General features: G+C 39.0%; 1 protein-coding gene across 23 annotated transcripts in view; it reads left to right on the forward strand.

Moving 5' to 3' along the window:
* Nucleotides 1-23,101, forward strand: part of LOC307257360 (neurexin-1a-like) — a gene marked incomplete at both ends in the record, with an annotated part of 267,488 nt that overhangs the window by 207,520 nt on the left and 36,867 nt on the right. For 18 of the 23 annotated variants that reach the window (XM_080036562.1, XM_080036565.1, XM_080036561.1 and 15 more), the window contains 3 exons: nucleotides 9,302-9,473; nucleotides 15,889-15,978; nucleotides 17,378-17,697. In XM_080036562.1, coding sequence (XP_079892688.1) covers nucleotides 9,302-9,473; nucleotides 15,889-15,978; nucleotides 17,378-17,697 — 582 coding nt within the window. The remainder of the gene's footprint in view (nucleotides 1-9,301; nucleotides 9,474-15,888; nucleotides 15,979-17,377; nucleotides 17,698-23,101) is intronic. The other 5 variants (XM_080036575.1, XM_080036573.1, XM_080036571.1 and 2 more) reach the window with 1 other exon arrangement.

The raw sequence follows: 23,101 nt of genomic DNA on the forward strand, positions 1-23,101 counted from the left end.
TAAGCCACAAATCAAAGCTCTGCATTGTACATGCTATTTATGGTCTACTCTCCTATTATAACCTCCAGGCTCTAATTTGCGCTGTAGATGTGACAGGAATGGAGTTTCTAGCTCCAGGTGCCAAGAGTGAGTGCAAGCTTCAATGTACCAATTAATGATGGTGTCGAAGACATCCACTGCCCAGAATCCCACAACGTGATAGTTCTATTTGGAAGTGCATATAGTGGAACACGTATCTAGCATGGGGTTGTTTCACAGGTCACAGTCCTTTCATGTTATTTATATTTTTCAAAATAAATCATGTTCATCTAAGAAAACAGTTGGGGTAATATAAGTTGTAGAAGTAGGGAAACTATATAAGGAATATACTGGAATATAATTAAACTTGGTTTAAAATGATAAGTGGGAAGTATGACTCGAAGGACATTGTGTGTGTATGTGTGTGTGTGTGTGTGTGTGAGACTCAGGTCCAAACGTTTCAGTGAACAACACTGCAGGCACGAAAGGCAGATTGACCTGCTTACAGTTTCCATATATGGTCCGTTTCCTGCAGTAACTCTAAGAATAAATAGTGAATCTATCATCAAAGTAAACCATTTACTGTTTAGTGTCGACCTGAAATTGTTCTCCTTTGTTAGCTAGTATTGACTTGTTATCACAAACTAACTGACCAATAAACTGCATCCACACAATCAGAAAAAAATTACCATATTAAAAATGGTGCTTGAGAGTAAATAATTTGCCTTTTTGACATCCAGTAATGGAGTTGCAGAAAGTCACTTTGACAAAGAAGCAAATATTGTGCCAAGCTTTCCTTCCTTGAGAAGTATTTTGAGCTTTTACTTTATACAGTCGATCATTGTGGCAAGGTGGTAGAGAAACAAAGATGTGATAAACCATTCTATTATAATAGCATTGTCAGTATGTTATGTGTGCTGGGTGGTCACGTAATGCATCGGAGATCTACAGAATTAAATTTTTATCCTTTTACTTCCTTCCCTATGTTAGAAACACTACCAGGGCTGCACGATTTATCATATTTTTTTATCCTAACAGCCTTATTCCCAACAGCCAGTAGCTGCTGCTGACCGTTTGGTCCTAGAACTGTAAGTAAGTCCATTTCTCTCATGAAATACTTTTAATTGATCCGTTCACCGTGAACAAATATAGATTAAGGCCAGCTTGTATTGAGCAGAAAAGTAAGCATTCCACGCTAACTGAATTACTTCTGAATATGAAATGAGCCTGAAATGTCGTTAAAATAAAAGCCCTCCAGATGCTCAAAGCCCGATGAAGTATTTTAGGGCAATGCAGCTGTAGGAGGTGTTTGAGTTATTTGAGCAGAGCATGTTATACCCATAAATATTACTCCATATTTGTACATCTGTATGAACTTGATTGTTATTAGTTTTAGAACATATCGGCAACAGAGAATTCATCCAAGCTCAACATTGAATTGTTTCTTTCTTGTGCAGCTCTGAGCACTACCATGGACAAGTAGCTCCATATAAATCATCATTAACATTTTCAACATATTGGGCAAATTGTCAAACTCAATCCACAAGATACTAACATTTTTTTTTTTGCCGAAACCAACGTAATTAATAGCAGAAACCTAATATTATATTACAGAAATAAAGGAGTGATTATAATCATAACCCCATGTTGAGCTATCAAAGAGCTTTCGGGTCCACTGTGTTTGAGCACTGGATCTTAATGTTGCATTGATTTTAAGTTAACATGCCCCTAATTTACACTTGTGTCACTTCAGTCAGGGAGTGCAGTTGTGTACCAGTATGACCTGATGTGTCATAAGGAAAGACTCAAGCTGTGTTGGCTGCATTAGTTCCAGACGGGGTTTTCTATTCAGACACTAGTTAAGCTGTGAGAAAACTGAGAACTGTTTTGAGAGTTTCAATGTTTTTATGGGACTTTTTATTCAGATTGAATGTCACTGGCTGTAACCCTGCTGTGACGCTGCGTTAGCCTCATATTTACAAACTCATGACTTCGAATCCACGGATACATTTTTATTTTATTTTTTCAGTCAAAACTGCACATGCTCTGTGTTATATATCCATTGTCCTGTTGGTAACCCAAACAATGGCACAATTCTAAATTGAAAACACAATGCCATAATCATGGAAATGTGACGTCATTTAGCTGAACCATTTTAAAATTGCGATGACTGTGTGACACCCTTTTAACAAGACAAACCAGTCACATAGTTACAAGAAGAGCTCATACATATTACATATTTATGAGTAAACAATCCCATCATTACCAGAAAACCTATAGATTAGTGAAAACTCTCAAAGTACACTGCAGAGCTCCTGCATTTAAACATATTGAATAGAATTCTGTTTTAATGCTGACACGATGGACTTACTCATCTGTTTACCTTCTCCTAAACTAGAGATAATCAGAGCTGACACGGCAAAATGTTTGTCATGATGTGCATTCTTATATTGAGTGTCTGGGAGTCTCCGGTTGATTTAAGGGGTCAGTCATAGCATACGCTCCCTGGCTTTGGGCATATGTCCCTGGCTTGACTTGAGCTCCTGAGCTTACCCCCCATACCTCCCCCACCCCACCCCATTTCTTACTAAGGTGATTGCACTATCCCCATTCTCCAGAAATGGCGCGCCTGATTATATTTGATCTTTTTTCTGCCAGAAGGCCGTGCTGCATGAGTGGTACAGATGAAGTGAGCTGGACTGTGAGTATGCTCAGGGGGAATGCAGTACAGTCCAGGCAGAGAGGGAGAGAGAGAGAGAGAGAGAGAGGACAGAGATGAAGGTCGTCTCACGCCCACCGCGCGCGCCAGCTGTCACAAATGGACAGACAGGAGAATCACCTGAAACCTCAATTGATTTCTTTGAGTGAGAAGGAGAGAGAGAACAACATTTTCAGATATCTGTTGACCTCCCTTGATGGAATGTGTCACTTGGGCCGGAGAGAGGGAGCGAGAGGAGTATAGGCGGACAGCAAATGTCATTTCAGAAAGAGTCAAACAGTGCTTTTTGAAAAGAAAAAAAACCCCACGGGCCAGCTCCTGTTACGGATGCTTTCTATCACTACCTGATGTATATAAACCTATGCACTCACTCTAAGGCCTTTGCACCGCGAATGCGTAGAGGTAGCATATTTTCACCGCAATAATTGTGTGTACAAAAAATATATAAAAAATTTAGTGAATGTGTACCGCTTGCTGTATCTCCCAAAGAAGGTCCTGCTGCATAATATATGAGGATACATTTATATTTTAATTTAGTTTTATTGTAATGTAATGGTACACTACAGCCATATGTCTTTCCGGATATTCGCTTTGCGCCCTGCTTCAAACAGCTGCTGCGGCTGGCTTGATGATTTATTAACTCAAGGTATTTGATGAAGCTCTCCTACAGAAAAAAGCCACTTGATAGAGTCTCCTAGCGATGGAAACAATTCAGAGCCAACTTCACACATAATTAGGCACTTTAGCCGGCGGACCTGATTTTGAAATAAGCTGAGCTCCCAGCAAGCTCACTTTTAGCTCACCCCACTGGAAAAGCTCCAAGACGTTTTTCCAAAGTTGACCAGGAATGCAGCTTAGAATCTGTCGGCGTATATTTTAATAGCTGTTTAAGCAAGTGTTCCTACATTAAATACAGACAGCAAGCACTATCACCAGATAATAGTGGGAGAAACTGCTAAATAGTATAGATGTATAGATGTCTACTGTATATTGCTATGCAACCATGCAGGTTAAATAAGGGAATGACTTGCTTCACTGGTTTTGGTATTTGCTGAGACATTTTACTTTTATACAGTAACTTGTCCAGGCTACATCCTTGTGAAACAGGGTTTAATTTCAGTGTACTCCAACTGAATAATGACATATTGTTATATTTCCTATACCACATTAATTACATCTCCTTGTATTGGTTCTGACTTTGGCATCAGATCACATATGAAAGATAGCACAGCAATGCACGGCTAGTTGTAGAGTTCTAACACCCTGAAGTCTGCTTAAACGAGGAAGCTCTTGATGTTAACGGCGAGGTCAAATAACTTAGCCACCATTTTACAGATGATTAAATAGAGGATGAAGATTCATAATGAACATTTTGAAAAGTACACAGTATGCGGCCCCCTGCTTGCAAATTAAGTCCACGTGTGTTGAGCTGATGTCAAGGCCTCAATGTGTAAGGGCTTATTGCTCACCAATGTGTACAAAATGAGCAACATGCTGCTCCTCAGCTGCGTGCTGTGTAGAGATGTTGAAGTGTGTGCCAAGATTTCACAGTGTTAGTCATATGTTTATCAGCAGAATAGCATTTTACATGTTGGACAGTAATAAGGCACCATATGCACAAGCATACTGTGTTTGCAGGTTATAAAAATACAGAATAAGTATCTATGATTTATTAAAAATCATAAAGCGGCACATTTTAAGTTTTAGAACATGGTTACTTAGGTGCAAGTTTGTATTATACCATTGTGACAAAAGGTAATATTGGTTTTATGTTGTGTGTTATGTGTAATTGCTTAAACATTTTACGACGTGTATGTATTTAGACGTGGAAGATAATATTTGGGCTTTTATCTTTTACTTCTATAATGGACCAAAGTGTGAAATGATACACAGGCACAGGCAGGCCCGACTGCTTTCAAACACAAAATATACTGTACGTTTGTCACAGTCCATAACATCATTAAATTGTTTGGGAGGTAAGGGAGTTAATGCATCATATGGCGCTCCTATGAGGCTGAAATTTCATTTTCTACATCACCATAGTAGCGTTTTTTTTTCTGCCTCCAGATTTATTTTGAATTTACTACCCTCTTAAAGTCATGTCTGTGGGATTGCATTTACACCTATTTGCGCAGTAATTGCAGGTGTATAAAGAAATGATGGCACAATATACAGTATATAAACCACAATCTGTAAGGAAGAACAAACACTTTTATTTTCCTAAGTATTCCATTATGTCTAATTTCATTAGGTAAGCTTTGCTACAAAGTGAAAAGGGGGGGACTGTCAGAGGTAATTAAAAGATAAGGTGAACAGTAGAGACTGCTTGCTCTCACTGCATTAAGACATTTAGCAGTGGGAGAGTTATGTACACGTAACACACATACTTACACACACCGAAGGGTTGACAGAGGTGCTCCCCCACCTGCCAACCGACCCCTCGCAGACATGTGCACTGGAGGGAGATGTGTTGCAGTCCTGTGGTGTGGGACCACTGAGATATGAAATGTGACGTGTGCACAATGGCTGTCAACCTGAATGACTCATAAACAAGCTGAAGATTAGGACAGCCTACACCACGGTGTTTATTTCTGCAGAGGTTGGAGAGGACGCCCCGAAACCATCTGAAGTGTCCTTTTTTTTTTTTTTTTTTTACAGCACGTTTGCGTGGGGAAGCAAGTTCACTGCAGTGACCCAGTGCAGCGAGGCGGGATCATTTCAACTTTGTCGTGTTCCCGCTTTGCATTTGGTTTTGTTTGACCCTCGAGCAGATTGTGAACAACTTACCATACCCATTTTAACAAAAACACAAGACGAACCTATGATTTATTTATTAATTGATTTATTATTTATGGGAGCAATGTTATCAAGAGGTTTAAGTACGTTGGTATCAAAATTGTATGACCTGAGCTCTCTTTTAAAAGGGGATTCTCTCAGAGGACTTGAAGAATTTAACACATATTTGTTCAGACATGTTTTTTTTTTAATGATCAGAAGTTTAAGTTTTAAGAACATGTGACTCAGTGCTACTGACAATTACAGATACACACAGTCTGCAGAGGCTGTTCTGCAGCTTTATAGCTGGTAAAAAAAGAGTATCTCTAAGGCGTATAATGATTGCAGACGGAGCGTTTTAACGAGAATCTGACACCCTGAGTATTGCCGCAGCTACTCCACCCTCCAGCTGCAGGGATGAGAAGCATAAAAAAGGAGAAGAAGATTAGTGGAAAATGGTGGATCAACTTCATCAGTTAATTAAACTCTATTGCTGCTTGATGAGCAATTAATCAAGGCGGCGTGCGATGTGTCAGGAAGCGCTGAGTTCTCGGGGTGCGGTATGTGTGCGCCCTACAGTATGTTTCCCAGGGGGGCAGCCCTGTGGGGAGCAGCACTTACCAAGCGAGTAGCCCTAAAATTGTACAGGGTGTAATGGGCTGGGTTTATGTAAGCAGCTATCAATCACTCCCTGACATAAGCCTGCACCCTATTAGAGCACCAGGATTAGGCTCCTCTCTCAGTGCAGAAATAACTGAAAAAAAAACTACTTGTCTAAGTAGATCGAATTTCAGGAAAATGCCGAAATGTAGTGGATTATTATTTAGGAAAATAACATTTGAGTTGCGAAGCCAATGCCAGCCCTATCTCATAAGGCGGGAGGCAATAACAGTCAAAGTTAATCACTTTAATATGGGAGAGGCATGTCAAAAATGAAACTTTGTATTTTCTCAGGCTGAAGATTTAGCTCTTATCGTTCATCTGATATCCAACTCTCCACATCTGATGGTTTTGTCCTTTGTCTCTCATCCACTTTCATCTACCTCTTCATCTCTCCCAGGACTGTGCAGCAGGCTTTTTTTATGCTATGGAAATTCAAGTTGGCAGTTTGTGACTAAATGCAGTAAATTTATTAACGAGACCATGGGGAACATTAAAAGTCAATTGAAAGAGGCTATTAAAAGCAGGATTTTAATTGGCTTGGTCCTTTCACTAAACCTTTTCTTCTGTTTATTTTTTCTTTTCTTTTTTCTCATAGAGCACTGATACGAAAAGAAAAGAAAAAGTTCTGAATTAATGTGCTGAATGTGTAGCAGCCCTTGAAAAAGACAGTTCCTATTTAGAATCGCAGATGGGATTCCAATGTTAAATGTTAGTAGCCTACTTGAAATTCTAAGAAATTGTGTGAAACTCTGCCTTGGTGTGAGGTCTGATGATGGCAGATGCTCTTGGTATTCGCTGTCTCTTGCTGCATCCAGTCCTGCCTGATATAGCTGCTGCCTCTGTGGCTCTCGCTGAAGGGTTTTGGAGAAGGGCAAATCTCTTAACATGACAGATTAGACCCAACGCAAGGTTTTCACTACAACAGCAGCCTCTACACATCATCCTGCACGCCCATTCACTTCTGGGAATAAAAGAAAAAAAATACGGACAGTTGCAGCAGTCACAGTAGCCATCTGCTTTTCAGTTTTTTGTTGATTGGTGTTTATGCCCGCAAGCAGTCAGCAAACTGTGTTAGCACTGTAGCTTAAATGCATCAGATGATGTCATCAGTTGAACATTACATTACAAAGCATACGATTGTCCTAGTTTTTGGTAATGTGGTGTGACACATTACAAATGGTTTTTAATTGTACTTTAGCTTCTGGCTTCTGCACTTTTAAGGGGGCCGAGCTCTGTGTGTGTGTGTGTGTGTGAGTTTTTGTGTTTGGCGGGGGTGGGGCTTGTTTGAAAAAGTCCACTTGTGCATGTGGGAGAGTTACAGAGCGAGAGAGAGAGATAGAGAGACGTAGTGTAGTATTGCCTGTGCTGACTGGATAATGAAATGCGGAGTGCTGCGCTGCTACAGTAGGTTGAGCCTCCAACCAGATGCTCCTTTCACTGCAGCTCATAAGCAGAGAGAGAGAGAGCGAGAGAGAGAGGCTGCACCAACATACACATTCATCGTAGCTGGATTGAGCGGTAGGATTCAGGGACCTAAATCAAAAATAAAAGCGTATAACCCATCGCACATGGATCTGAAGCGACCTAAGCTAAGCTGGGTTCAAACTTCCTCTCAGAAGTTATCTTAATGTTCCTGCGCTTATATTTTCATGTGCTCTTTAATGACGGCAGCATTCATTCCAATCAAATTATTCAGACTCAAAACAAACTGCACAAATTCAGTGATCTCCCCTCAGCAAGCTAACTAATTTTTGTTTTTATAGTGATGATGACAAGAGTGTCTTTACAGTATTATCAAGGGGGAAGCACTGAGGAAGGGTGTGTGTTTGAGTGTATGCGTCTTTGTGTGGTAGATGAATGGCTGAAGAAAAATAAAAGAAAGAAAAAAATGTTTATTGCACTTTAAAGAACCAGATGGCAGCATCACACAGAAGGACAGGACAGACACATAAAGCAGTGGAGCTCGAGGGATACTCTAAACCGTTAACTTTATCATGTATTTAACTGATGGAAATGGAAACAATAAAGGGCAAAACTAACAGTATAACTACTTTCACGGGGATTTTTTAAAGCTTTTAAGGGTCCTTATCAGAGTGTAAAGCAATTACACGATGCAATAGCTTTTCTGTTTCAAACTGCATAAAAAATTGGTAATTGTTGACCTATAACATTTTGTTCAGAATTTGATAGAAGTCAGCGTCAGCCCTAGTCCTCCTCTGAACCCTACAGACGTGACAAGGATTTTATTTTTAAAATGGGCCCCAGGCCAAAAAAGCAATGGCCATATGGCTACCTCCATTAAGTTTTCGGCTTACTATTAAAAGCAAAGCCCAGCTAATGCAGAGTAAATGCTGTATACACAAATTTAAGATTTAAGTATATGTATAATTGAATTATGGTTATTGCATGAAGTCATCAATTCTGTTATATTGTAATAATGCACCATTGCTCTTGGATGACTCCCCACAAGCATTGCATTTTAAATAAGTATTAAATCATCAACACAAGCAAAACGAGGCGTCTCTATTGATTTTTGCTTTGTTTACATGTGACACTGTTCTTAATGGACCTTTCATAATAATATATCAAGTTATTATAAAGGGCTGTGGATGCATTTAGGGACTGTCATTTTTTGGGTTGGCTGAACTTTATGTTCCCTTGTTAAAAAGCAAAGCCCTCCCCAGTATTATTAATATGTTTTGGACGCTCCACCTAGACAGAAAGAGAGAAAACTGCCACACATTCTCCAAAATATCTCAGAGTAATATATCGCAGTTGATTAGGGCAATTGATTCTGCCATTAAAGTGCAGAAAGTATTTGAGATTCAAACCAAAATGTTTTAATGGAATACTATTTTTCACATTGCCACCAAATTAAAGACTATTACAAATGAACATACCAGCCAATATAACCAAAGAGCTCACTGTCAGTGGTTGAGACATATTCAAATTGTGTTGACACATTTACGTTTACTGTCATTCCCTCTACCTTTTCTGAACCCGTCCCCCCTCCAATCATTTCCATACATTCCCTTAGCAACACTGGGAAAGCTACAACAGTAATGTTTATTATTGTCAATAAAACCTTTTTCTTTTTCTTTGTCTTCCTTCTTCTTCTCTTTGCAGGAAAAGGGAAACATTGCCGTTGTATTTAATGTCGGAACAGATGACATAAATATTGAGGAGACGGCAAAGTTTGTAAATGACGGAAAGTACCATATAGTGAAGTTTACGAGGAGTGGGGGTAATGCCACTCTGCAGGTGGATGACCTGCCAGTCATTGAGCGCTTCCCCACAGGTAAGTCACCCACTCTCTCTGCCTTTACTAACATCTGCCTCCGCTTAAAGGCGATACAATGACCAGGAGATTGCATAGCCAACTATTAAAGCCTCATCTGTTAGGATGTTTTTTGTGTTGTCTTGGCATGTGCTTTAATGGCTTTTTATGTTTCTTTTTCCAGCAGCTGTTAAGAATAATACCAGTGTTGCAGAGTTTCATTCTCATCTCTGATGTTTATCGCTTTACAGCAATCAATGCTGTTAAACAACCTAGGTCTACAGTATGTAAATAGGTTGCACCTTAAAGCCACCATAGTCTAAAATATATCCTGCATAAAAGGGCAACCGCCCACCCTGTCTACGTGTCTGAATTATTCCCTCCATATACATTAATAATCCACCTACAGTGTAAGTAAAATCAATAGACTATTTACGGACAAATTACCACTTTTATTGTGGCAAGTAATTGTGTGCCAGTTCGATATTTATTCCTCTGCCAATAATGTAGATTGATAGAATGAAGGCAACGCTGTAAACAAACCTGCGATAACACAGTCAAAATAAATGAATACCTGAATTAATCTGTTTTACTCCAAATCAAATATCACCTGATCAGCTACATTTCAGCATCAGCTTTTTAACCATATTTTCAATGCATACATCACAATTACTTATAGACAAGAATTAATCTGCATTAATTTCCTTTGTCATAAGTGTTATTACATATAATCACTGTTGTTTGTGTAGCACTTTCATATACACAGTGTACATGACAGTAGAAGATGAATTCCCTAATTACTGCCATGTGTAATGAGTATTGAGTCAGTGAAAAAGTATAATATACAGTATGTGATGAATTAGACTTTGTATGACTGGAATACTTGTGCTGGCACATTTTATTAATGGTGTAGTGGTAACATAACGTCCATGAAAGAAAGAACTCGGCAACACTGGTATGTTTGTGTAGAATGTCAAGATGTTCAAAAAGTTCATAAAGTATTTAAATGCCGCTGCCTGTGTTGTTGAAATTGTTAATTTTTACTGCTGCAAGGCTTTGACAAAAGCTGTAGAGGATTAAAGGAGTGTCACTATTATAGTATAGTGTCTGTTATATTAAGCAAATGTACTGCATAGTAGTGTTTACTCGACAAGAGTAAAAGTAAAATCAGCATCAACATTAAATTAGGTTGTGAGCACATTTGAAACGGCTAGGCAACAGGACAAACAGGAGACAACCTGTCTTTCCCCTTTTTTGCATAATGGTTGGTGACCTTTTTAGCTATGACCAGTGCATTCATCCAAATGGAAGAGGGTTTTCAAGACTCGGACTCATTCCCCGCCGCTTGCCTCAGGTGGAAAAGGGAAGTTAATGGCTTTTGACATGTCGTGGACATGGCAGAATGCACAGCAGGGTTAAACGCAGTTCCACTACCCAAGACACCTATGATACATACAAACGTGTCGCTCATTAACCTGATGAACTTGGTGAAAACAACTTATTTTTTAGGTTGTTTAACTACACATAGGTGCAAGGCAAGCGTCGTAATCCTGCAATGTGAAATATGATGGGATTAGGTTTGGCTAGATAGAGAGTTAAGCCCCTGGTTAAACACTACCACTCAAGATCATTGGCATAAAGCAGCTTTTTAAAGTTATTGTTAAATTTGACTATTTTATGCTCATCAATGTAAATCCTATAGTCCAGTATATTTAATATTGGTTGTTGTCATACTGTAGGGTGACAGAATCTCGATATATTGAATTAGCGGGTCAATCTACTGTAAAAGCTGCATAATGATATTAGATTTATTCCACTTATGGTGCTGAGTAATAAATGCCTCAGGGGAAAAGTGACCAATATTTCTCATCCAATCATGCGTCAGTGACATTGCCAAGCCCAGTTACCTTATTAAGCTCATTGCAGACTAATTACGCCCAATCACAGCGACTGTGCCGTTCCTCCCCCTCCACCCCCAGCACACACAGCCATTATTCTCTCAGCTCGGCCTGTAGTTTGATTAGAATATCCATGTATGCCTCTTATGCACTCGTAATAGCAGCCCTCAGCCACTCTTGGGCTACTCACAGATCAACAGTGATTATAATAAGAGTAGACGGCAAAGATAAAAGATGATGGCTGGAGAGAGTGAGACCGACGGAGGAGGAGATTATATTAGAAAGGGAGCGATCCTTCTCAAACCCAGGGAATAATTGTTTCACCAGGGCCTATATTGCTGCCCTCCTAATCTAATTAAAAAAGTTGTGTGCCGAATACTTAACGGGCCATTAGAAGTCTTTTGCACGTTTTTTTAGAACCTAAAATGCAAAAACGCAGATGCAGACACATAACTGGCCTTCTACAGTATTTTTGTTGTAGTTTTTATTTTTTATTCCTGCCCTGCTTTCATTCACAACAAAAGAGACTGGGCAGCAACAAAAGAGTCGGCCCCTTCTCCCGAGTCTTGGCCTTGGAAGTAATGCCATCACAATGGTACTGCCAGGCCCGCAGGGTACAGTGCAGTATCCTATCAGAGCACCCAATGAACACTCGCCGCGCACAAAGATAATGGAGAAGTCCCTAGCCTTATTCTTTATACTGTTATCAGAGCGTGGTGCACTTACAGAGCTCTCTGTCTGTCTCTCTCTCTCTCACTCTACTCCCTTCAGCTCTTATTTCCCCCCTATTTTTCTGTCCTTTTTAACACTATCCGTGCACCCCTGCCCCCATCTGCTGATCCTACCCTCTGTCTTGTTGTCCCACCTGAGTGGAGGCTGGTTTGTGGAATACAGAGGAAGGGGGCTTTATTTCTCTTCTGTTCTATCCGTGAGCCTATTCAGCCTTTTGTGTGAGCAGTCATCACTGAGCATGCTTAAAAAATGCTGCAATGGCCACCAAGGCTCAGAGTATAGAAAAAAAAGGGGAACAGAATAATGAAAATAATAGTGAGATTCCCGTATAGGTTTCTCCTTTTATTGTTCTCCCAGCTCCACTAAAAACAGGGAACATTTGCATATTTGCTCATTTAACGTGGCGAGTGTGTGTCCTAGGGTTTGTAATGAGATAAAGCCTCCCCACCTTATCTGACCACTTTATTAACAGAAAAGGAAAACAAGCGAGTGAGGGCAAAGAGGGTCAGTTGGGACGGCTCAGCTGAATCGCTGCTGTCTGGTGGAGGAGATAAGCCCTGGCTGTTCCATACCCAACCAAATCACCACTCAGCAGCAGCTCGTACAGGAAGGATGAATGGGCTCTGCTGCTGCATCCAAGCCCAGGGGAAAGCATTGTTTAACACTCCTGTGTCCCACAATGGGGATCAATACACGATCAGGCCTTGATTATATCCACACTTAATTAACCTCGGTCTAAGGATAGACTGAGCGTGCCGCGGAGTGCACAGCCAAACGGATAGAGCGCTACTGTCTTTGAAAACGGAGCATGATTGTGCACACAAGTAACATTGTGACACCTGTGTGGGTCTTTTTCTATTAATGAGCTGGCCCTCTTCTTTAACGCAAAATGTTATCTTTGTTACAGAATCTTGACGGCAACATGTACAGTAAGACAAAAGCTGTAACTTTAAATGAAAATTACAATATATCCACAACATGTCGGTGACCTTGTTGCTATGTGAAAAAGCTGCATACATGTATATGATGAAATTTACAATAATGAACACAGACTTAATCAGGAATATTAACATGAAATAATTTTTTTCTCTTGTTAAGTCTATTCCATGTGTGTGTTCAACACCGGGTCATATGGTAAATGTTACATAGTCCACCTACTTGGAAAAAGCTTAAGGATTTTTCCAGCCACATCATTAATTAGATGTAATATAACTGTTGAATAATTTTAAGGAAAAAGTCTGGTGATATGCTATATTTTATAGAGTGCCTGGCTGCAGGAGGAAATAATTAAGGCTTTATTTTAAAATGTTATGAAATTACATATTTACAACTCATTTTGAAAGATTAAAATCTTAGAACCCACAATGTAGGTAGTCAGAGTTGACTAACACATTGTTGGTTTTTGGCCTTTCTATGGGATTTGCTGACACATTCAGAAATGGAGAGTGTCGCCAGCCTTGTCCATGAACATCCGTCCAACATATAGGTGATGCTTAGGTTTGAGTGCACTTGAATATACAAGTGAGCTTCACATGTAGTTTGAAAACTTGTGTGTATTTTAAGTATGCACTGTATAGCATGAGAGTGCCCCATTTAATGTGACCTGCCTAATGGTGCGAAAAAGAATAGAAGTCTAAAAAATATAGCCTCTGATCTTCAGTATCACCTCAGATGATAAGACATTGTTCCAGAAATGTTGCACGCTAACAATAACATTTGGATAATGTTCCGGTGTGGCTTTGTTGTAATGCAGAACTTTGCAGAACAGATCTTTCCACATCAATTTTGTTGGAGAAATGTTCCACTAAATCTCCTCTGAAGGCCTTTGTACTCCGACCCGGCACAATCAACTGCTGCCAAATTCCATGAGCTGGATAGACAAGCTTTAAACCCCTTTTTCTTCTGTCTAGCTGATCCTCTGTAGTAATTCAACTTGATGCGATTAAAAAATATCTTTTTATGCGTCTCCTTACCTATGAGACCTTTCATCAGACCAACTGTGCATCAGTTATAAGGTTACCTCCTTTTCGAAGCTTTTCTCCTTTTCGAATCCTCCTTAGCCACCGGATCTTTTATCTGCCAGAACTGAATTAATATAGTTGATGGGACAAACATTGTCAATCTACCGAAAGAATGGAGCTGACTGAATTCAATCTCTGCAGACAATACCGGGGGAAAAGCACTCGGAGACAGTGCCACTTTGCTGAAAGTCTTCTGTTCTGGAGAGGTTATTGGCCTTGACAAAAGGGTGATGCAGAGTTCGCCCTCATTAATGCCAAAGTGCCCCTCCAATCTTTGACTGGAGTTTTTCTGTAGCTGCTGTTTTTCTGCCCTGACGCCTATATGGCCTTTTTTCTGAATACTGTTGGAAAACTACTTTCCCATTGACTCTGATCCCATCGGTTTGCAAGGCAAGGCAAGTTTATTTATATAGCACAATCCAGACAAAAGGCCACTCGAAGCGTTTATTACAGGTTCATGAAACACATCCAGATTAAAATACATCAAGCATAGTATACACATTAGAAAAGTAAATAAAAAAAATTCAAAATATACTGTATACCTATATGTATTAGTTTAAAGAGGACCTATGATACTTTTCGACTTTTATGACCTATAAACGTTGTTATAATGATTTATAGTCATGTTTAACCATACTAGAGTATCAAATAATTACGTACATGCATTTCGACGTATTCCCTGCTGACCGTCTGGGGTGGCTATGCAGAGCACTAAACACTATGGCAGCCGGTCGAGCCGAACTCGTTCAAATTTCCGGATAGTTTCTGTCACGCTCGGGTCGTTTCTGTCATGTTTCCATGTATGGTAATGCTGCCGCTCAGGCAAGCTCCGGCTGCATGCCCCCACCTTCCTGGAAATTTCCCGCTGCTGGAAGGAAGGTAACCAATCACAACGGAGTGGGGTTTGCAGCAGGGGGGGGAGGGGCGGAGAAGCTCAAAGCAGTGTGTAGAGAGAGACTGCTGTGCTCACTAGGGTAAGAGGAAGAGTGTCCCGAAAATCTACATAGTTTTTTGTGATGTGATTCGTGTCAGGTTGCTCTATAGCAGTTTTTAACAAGAAATGAAGACCAGAAAAGTAGTATAATAGAATCTCTTTAATGTATAGGCCTAAGCAATATTTTGACTTTACTTCTTCATGACTCAAAGCTTTTGTCAAAGCCGTTTTAATAACCTGTTTACAGTCTGTCTAACTTGTCTTCTGACTTTTTTTCCCTACTAGATGCTATGAATGTGTACTGTGTTAATTGTTGTATTGCAATTAGCTTTTTATTTCCTTGTCAATTAAGCAATGTATATAAACGGGGTGGGCATTTGTAATGTTGTTAAATTGCATACTGTTAAAGTTAAATTGTTTATCCTTTAACCCATAAAAGGTTGATTCAACAATACATTTAAATGTATATAACTAATTTAAAAGCCAGCTAAAAAAGATATGGAAGGAAAAGACAAATGGGGTGGAGATATTTGGGAAAAGGTTGTGTATTATAAATGTGTACATTTGTGGATTGGGTTGGTTTATAACATAGCTCTATTAACCTAGATGAAACATTTGCGTGCTAGTTCACTTATTTTCAATTAATATAGGCCTCATTTGTTGGCTTAAATAAAATAAAATGGAAGTTTGTTCCAATAATGTTTCAGTAAATATTGTTTTTTTTTTAAATATACAAAACGTTTTAAATATAAAAAACCTTGTGCAGTTGTATTTCTCCAGCATTAAGTATGACCATTTAACCTTTGACCTTACAGATTGTAACCACTGAAATGTCTCTTTAAACTTTAAAGGCAACAATGATAACGAACGCCTGCTGATTGCTAGACAGCGAATCCCATACCGACTTGGTCGAGTAGTTGACGATTGGCTACTCGACAAAGGTAAAATCCCTGATTAAAATTTCAAATAAAATAATTTGATCATAACCAAGTTGTAGAAACATTTTGTAAATAATAAACATAAACAAATAAATGTTCAGTTAAACTTTAAAAACAAAATGATTTGAACAGTTAAATTTAGTTTGCAGTGTTTACTTTTCATAATAATGTATTTATTTTGTAGATGTCAGCTGTTTTAATACGTGTTGTCAACTTTAGGTTAAAGGGACTGTAAATATGAATTTAAATCCACTTACTGAAGTAATATCAGCATTGTTAAAACATTTCTATAAATTACTCCATAGCCTTTTGCTGTAAACGTTTAAATGATACATTTAAAAGTTCTAGTGTAGTCATGCATTAGTTGCTAAGTGTTATTTGAAACACTTTAGAAACATACAGAAAGTACAGTACAGTACAGTACGGATTCTGATTAAACTGCTAGCAAAGATAAATAGAGTGCAATAATTGGCTTCAGAATTTTGAGTCCCTTTAACAGACAGTGTAAATATATGTAGGGCATTAGATAAAGGAACTGTAATATAAAACAAATTGAGTGCATGCTTTGTTTTTTTATAGTTCAATAACTAATTCATATTTTTCACCTAATATGTGAAATGAGCCCTATCATTTCAGTTTTTTTTGTTTTGGTTTTTGTGTTTTTCTTTTCTATGTTATGTAAGTGTTGTCATAATTTGTATTATTTTTTCTTCTTTGTTTTCGTTTTCCATGTGTCTAACCATTTATGTTCCAATTTTGCCTGGGTTGCTTTTGCCAGAAGGATGGATAGTTTCAAATTTCCTCCAGTGTGTCCTGTCTCCTATAGGGATTGTACACATGAAATGTCCAATTCTCTCAGCCTGAAGCCATTTGAGATGCTTTCTTTCATGCTTGCTGTATTTGTGTACATCCTAAAATGGAAAAATTATAGATAGCATAAGCAAAGTTTAATGAAATATATGCCCTTATAGATTTGTTGGACAATTTTTTTTATATATTTGATATCCCAGACAATTATGTCCCACAACCAAATTGTCCATTTATACTACTTTCATGATATTGTACTCTTTTCAAGTAAAGTTTAGTCCACTGCGTACCCATAACATTACTAATTTTGATTAATGTTTCCCAGATTAGACTGCCCTTTTAGCGAAACTGCGTTGATTTTCTAAATCCTGTGGTTTTATTTTATGTGTCTTTTTATTGTTTCTCTTCATAGGCATCTCATCATTATAACTGCAATAAATTACCAGGGTTTGCCTCTACAACCTGTAATTTATTGGTCCCATTAGCCACTGGGCAAATAATCTGTCATCCTGTCTTTATTTTTTTCCTGTTTAGTAAAAGTGGCTGAGTCCACTGTTCAACATTCTTGTATATATGTAACGTTGTTTTCCCACAGGGCGGCAGCTCACGATCTTCAACAGCCAAACCACTATACAGATTGGGGGCTGGGAGCGAGACCGGAGTCGATCCTTTCAGGGCCAGCTTTCGGGCCTCTACTATAATGGCTTGAAGGTATTCAACATGGCTGCAGAGGGGGATCCCAACATTAAGGTCCAGGGCAGTGTGCGTCTTGTTGGGGATTCGCCCTCTTCTGTCACGCCGCAGTCCAGTACCACAGCCAATCGCTCGGAGACATCCACCTCCATCATGGAGATCACCACGACGACAGCGTCCAGCAGGCGGGTCAAGCAGACCACACCGCGAGAGCCTCAGCAGGTAAGATCAGCTTTAAGTGATTGTGGTGTTATTAGTGATAAACAGTCATTGCATTATTGTCTAAGGCAGTTACTGCCCACAATGCACAGAATGAAGTTGAGCACATCATCAATTAATTTATTAAATTGCATCATTATGTAGTCTGCTTATATAGTGGAACGTTTATTGTGTCACGTCTTTCTTCTCCTTGATTCCTCTGACCTAAAATGATGGAAAATAAGCACTTGTTCCACTATGTGGAACTGCGCCACAGGCACACTGTCTAGCATTTCTCGCTGTGCAATCAGATGTGGCACCATGTGGTGTGTGTGTGTGTGTGTGTGTGTGTGTGTGTGTGTGTGTGTGTGTGTGTGTGTGTGTGTGTGTGTGTGTGTGTGTGTGTGTGTGTGTGTGTGTGTGTGTGTGTGTGTGTGTATGTGTGTGTGTGTGTGCATTAGTGTGATAACCATCATAGAGGTCCTCCATCATCTTTATCGGCCCTGCATGAGCAGTGCAGCATCTGCAAGAGCATATTACTTCTCAGATGTCACAATGTGTGACTAAACAATGCAACACAAATCCTATCAAATTCACCATTCTTGCACACTACTTGCCAAGAACCGAAGACATTTCCTCTTAAATCTAGAATACAGCAGCTGTCATGGATTTTAAATCCAAAAATAGTCACTACAAAAATGTGTTTTCATGCCATTAAAAAAAAATTGTGTCTTAGTTCAATGTAATACTATATTTGTTTCACACATTACACACAATGAGTGAAAATTCCAATGATTCATCCTAGTTGTAACTGCCTATTCCTAGACATTCTCAAAATTCTTCTTTTCATTTGTTTACATTTCTGACCCAGTTTCATACTGTATCTGCTGGCATAATTGTACCGGGAATTATCTTGCAACAAACATGTTTATGGATTTAATTACGATCTAGGAATTACCTGCAAATTCAACGTAAGACGGTATTGACTCATTTAGGTCACTAAGAAATAAATGTTTAAGTGGATTGTTTTTTGTTTTTTTATCACAACAAAGACAATAGTCAGAATGTAAGAAATGCCTTCATGTGCTGTTGGTACCCAACAACGATAGAAGATTCATGGCCCACAGGAAATGTACAGCTTGTGCAAACAATCAAAAGGAGACCTCAGTTAAACAATGTGATTTATTATGTTGGCAAAGCTTCTCTGTGATAGCATTGAGCTTTTTTTTTAGCAATGAGTTTAACATCGAGCTTTTAATGAACATTTTACATTGTATGAAACTCTTCAGTAATGCCTGGTTGTAAGCAAGTAAGATTTAACCCTGAAGATAATTGGTGTAATACATGCAGGAAGATTGCAAGCAAAGTTAAAATGGTTGTCAGGATGTCAGATATTCTGAAAATCAATTTCAAGGAAAGGATACAGATTCTGAAGATCATACATTTGCACTGACTTGAATGACCCTTTTCAGAGCTTTTACAAATGTAGTTTAAAATAATTTTGGAATGAACACATTTTGGATTAATGGGATTGGGTAAAGGAAGATTCTAGCATTGCCAGGAGGGTTGGGTTTGACTTCACATTGAAAACTATAACACATAATCAAAATTATTTCATTTGAATTCCTTTCTGGTGGATTGTAAAAAAAAGAAAAAGAAAAAAAGAATAATAATTGTGTCTTCACAGTTATACCAAGACAACAATTAATACACGAACATCCTAGGATTTTCAGATATTTGTTTGAAGTGCCTTTGAATTTAGAAAAAGCTACAGTACAAGTACAAGCCATTGCTCATGCTTTGTAATGACAAACTCTCACAGACAACTGGCACCTCACTCTCAACTTCAACCGCAGTAAAGACTGGTCCCTTACTCTCTTCCCCTGACCCGAGACCATCATCACAGCTGGTGTGAGAGGTCTGTAGATGCTGACAAATAATACAATCATAAATATTGATCCAGTGGAATGGTTTTCTCTCAGAGTCAGCATGGCTCCTGGACCGTTGCAGAGGCATGTAATGCAGGCCAAATATCACACAATGGACTATAATTATATCCAAGCTCCATGCAGCGTTATAAATTGCCACCAAAGAGGCCACCTTCTCAGGCATTTCCATCTTGAGAGAAATGAAGGGATATAAATGACCACAGAAATTTAGAAATGCAGTGCATTACGGAGATAATTTTTCTTTTGCGTATGTTCCGCTGAAGATGTGATCTGATGTTGGCCATTTGACATTATGGCTTTATGCTAACCAGATTCTGCTTGAACAGTTCAATCAATAATGGTTTACATTAGGGCATTCATGTGTACATGTATTGGATTTTTTAGATTATCAGTGCAATGTGCAGTTTAATCTTAAATGTTCTTGTTCACACTTTTTTTTATATATCAGTAGGGTTTCAGGCAGATACGTGCTGCGACTGACTTTTTTGCAATATATTTAGAGACAGGTGTACTGTCAGGCTATGTTGCCAGCTCCCCTCTGAAATGTCATATAGAGGCTTTAGAAAATGAGAATAGTCAAAGCTACCTGTGATGCTTTAGGTGTTATCTAATGCATTCATACACCAAAAGGGTCAGCGGATTAAATAGGTATTCTGTGATGTAGGCGGAAAGTTGAATGATGCATGCAGAAACGTGTCCGTTTGGGAGACGTCAATGTGTTCAGTTTAATTCAAAGTGACGACCTACCCTGTGGAGAGCTCCTGCGGTATAGGACATTACTGTCTCAGGACTCTACACCGTGCCCGGCCTCCGTAAAAAGAGATGGTGAATTCACTGTCCTTCCCCTCGAATAGTCAGCATTTTAATGATTGTCCAGCTGTTTCATCTCCCCTCTGGTGGCAAATGCAATTCAGCCAATGCTTTTATTTCCCAGAGAGCCTTACATTACTGTGACACATACATTTTTTTATTATGGCTGGCCCCAGTGGAAATGGAATGGCTACCACTGGCGGAGGCAGTATCGGGCTCTAACCATTGATGCTCTGTGTAAAATGGTGCTCCGTAAAATGTATATCAGGCTGTTTGAGTGCAATTGGATTCCAAACAGTGAGAAAAATTGAGGCCCTTTATAGGCCTGTCTAACAATGAGAGGTAACAATCAAGGTGCTTTGGTGTTAAATCAACACACATAAATCTTTGAGTCCAGTTAAAGTCACTCGTTGTAAGTGCCTATTGCTGTAGCTGTTAGTGCTTTTTTATATAACAATTGATGCCTGTGCGATGTAAAAGGTTTTTCTTGTAGTGAGTTGCCTACAGAGAAATATCACCCAACTCTGCAGTTTCCCGAAGCTCTATGGAGCTGTATGGCGTTGTTTAGCTAAGTGTTCTGGTTTTACGGCTTCATTATTTTGGTCATTTCTAACTCGTGTCATTTTTCAACTGTAGCAGGGATCTGTTTTTAGCTACAAAAATGGAAAGCTCAGAAAATTGCCCTTTCTATCCCTGCCCAGTTTCAAACAACAGCTAAAGAGTCAGATGTGAACAGGAATTGTTAGACACCAAAAATGGAGCTAAAGTGAGAGTTGTGAAAATTAGATTTTTATCAGATACCCAGAAACACATAACAGAATCCTTGCCTTTAGCATGATTACAAGAGGAGTTTGATGAAATCCTTCAGATATAATCGGATCACTGAGAAGCGGGCATGCTTTGGTGAATCCTGCATCCAACACAAAGCTTAAGAAATAATCTTAAATTGTAAGGACTGCATGTGAAATCAGAGCTCGTTTGAAAATGTTAATCTAATTTGAATTTTTTGAATTCTTATCACACACCTCTCACCCATGATATTGCTCTGCTAGCTAATACGATCAACAAGTTAATAATCAAGTGTCCGTTAGTTGCCTCCCAAAAGATGTGAGTGGATACATTTGACAGAAGCCACAAGACCAAACCAAGGGAACAAACTTGAAAAATGACAGATGCTGTCCATAAGATTGCAGTGGAGAAAGAACGCTATATTAAACAGGGCTTTCTAGCTTTCTTATGAGAACACATAATCCCTTGTCTGTCATATCTGTTTACACTCAATGCATTCCTAAAATAAAAAATAACTATTTCTGACTCTGTAGATGTATGGTACATCTTCTTGCACTGGCCTGCTATCTCCCACAGGATAAAGTCAAAGTGGTTCATCATTAGTTTAATGATTTTAAAGGGTTCTGGTCTTCTCAGGTGACCTTTCAAAAAAGTTCTCTAAATGCTCAATCGGGGTTATATTGTTATTGAATACTGTGGGCCTTAGCTTATGGGTAACATTACATTAAAGTAATTCTTCCCAAACCACTGGGTGTCCACTCATGCCTTAATAACGAGAACATTATCATCTTAGAGCATGCCGGCCTAATCAGGAAAGAAATGCACCATGGGAAAAAGCTGATGAGTCAGAATTGTCTTTTTATGAGAATTTTACTATTGCTTAAGGGATCATTGGATTGATTCAATTCCAGGATTTACAACCCACTCAAATACAGAGACGGTGTAATAAAAGTGACAACTAGCCTTGCTGTTACCTTTCATTTTGATCATATCTTGAGGTTTCCTGACGTACAGATTGAACACTTGGCTCGTCATGTCAAATATTCTCTAAAGTGGCCTCTACTGCTGGGCGCGTGTTGCCCTATGCGGGGGAGGTAGCTCACTTTCTGTCATGTCTTAATGAAGTATCTGCTCTCTGTAGTAGTGCCTGATCACATCCAGTTAAGACATTATGCACTTGATTATATATACATTCACAAGCAATGGGCCAGCAACTGTAAACGTACACCAAAAAGTGGTACTCACTGCTCTTCTGTACGAATATAATTTGGAGCATTGCCATATGAACTGTATTTGTTTATTCTTATTTCTTTGACAAAAATAAGTGAACTTCCTCTGGGGTAATTAGAGACATATTTTAGACATACAGTACTGTTATGCCAGTGCCAACTTTGGCATAGAGCTTGTTAGTTCCATGGTCCTCAATTAATTTTTTTTTTAACTCTACTGACATTGGCCTTTCACATATTTTAGTGAGCATTTGACAACAACGGCTGCAAAGGTGCAAGTCCGGGATATCATTGTCATGTTTGTATCCGATACTAAGTATATGGAAGCCAATGCCAATACAAAATGTGTGTTGCAGCCTTTTGAAGGGACGCTGGACAAAATGAAAGAGAATGTCAAGCCGCTGAAAAAGAGCATTTAATATCAGACGATGCTTAATCAAAACCACCACCATGATACGAGCTAGAGCAATAGCTGTAGCTGTTACCCTCCCTGGAAAAAAAAAGAAAAAGAAAAAAAGCCGAAAGCCTGCTATCTAGAAGAGCTATTGAGAGCTCTTGACAGTGATGGATCCTCACCTGCATTTCTCTGTATTATCAACCCTGGCCAGCACACATACAGTATATAAATCTCACAAGCGGTCATAGAGTGAG

Source organism: Ammodytes marinus (assembly GCF_949987685.1).
Source record: "Ammodytes marinus genome assembly, chromosome: 11".
In the NCBI taxonomy this organism is placed as follows: domain Eukaryota; kingdom Metazoa; phylum Chordata; class Actinopteri; order Uranoscopiformes; family Ammodytidae; genus Ammodytes; species Ammodytes marinus.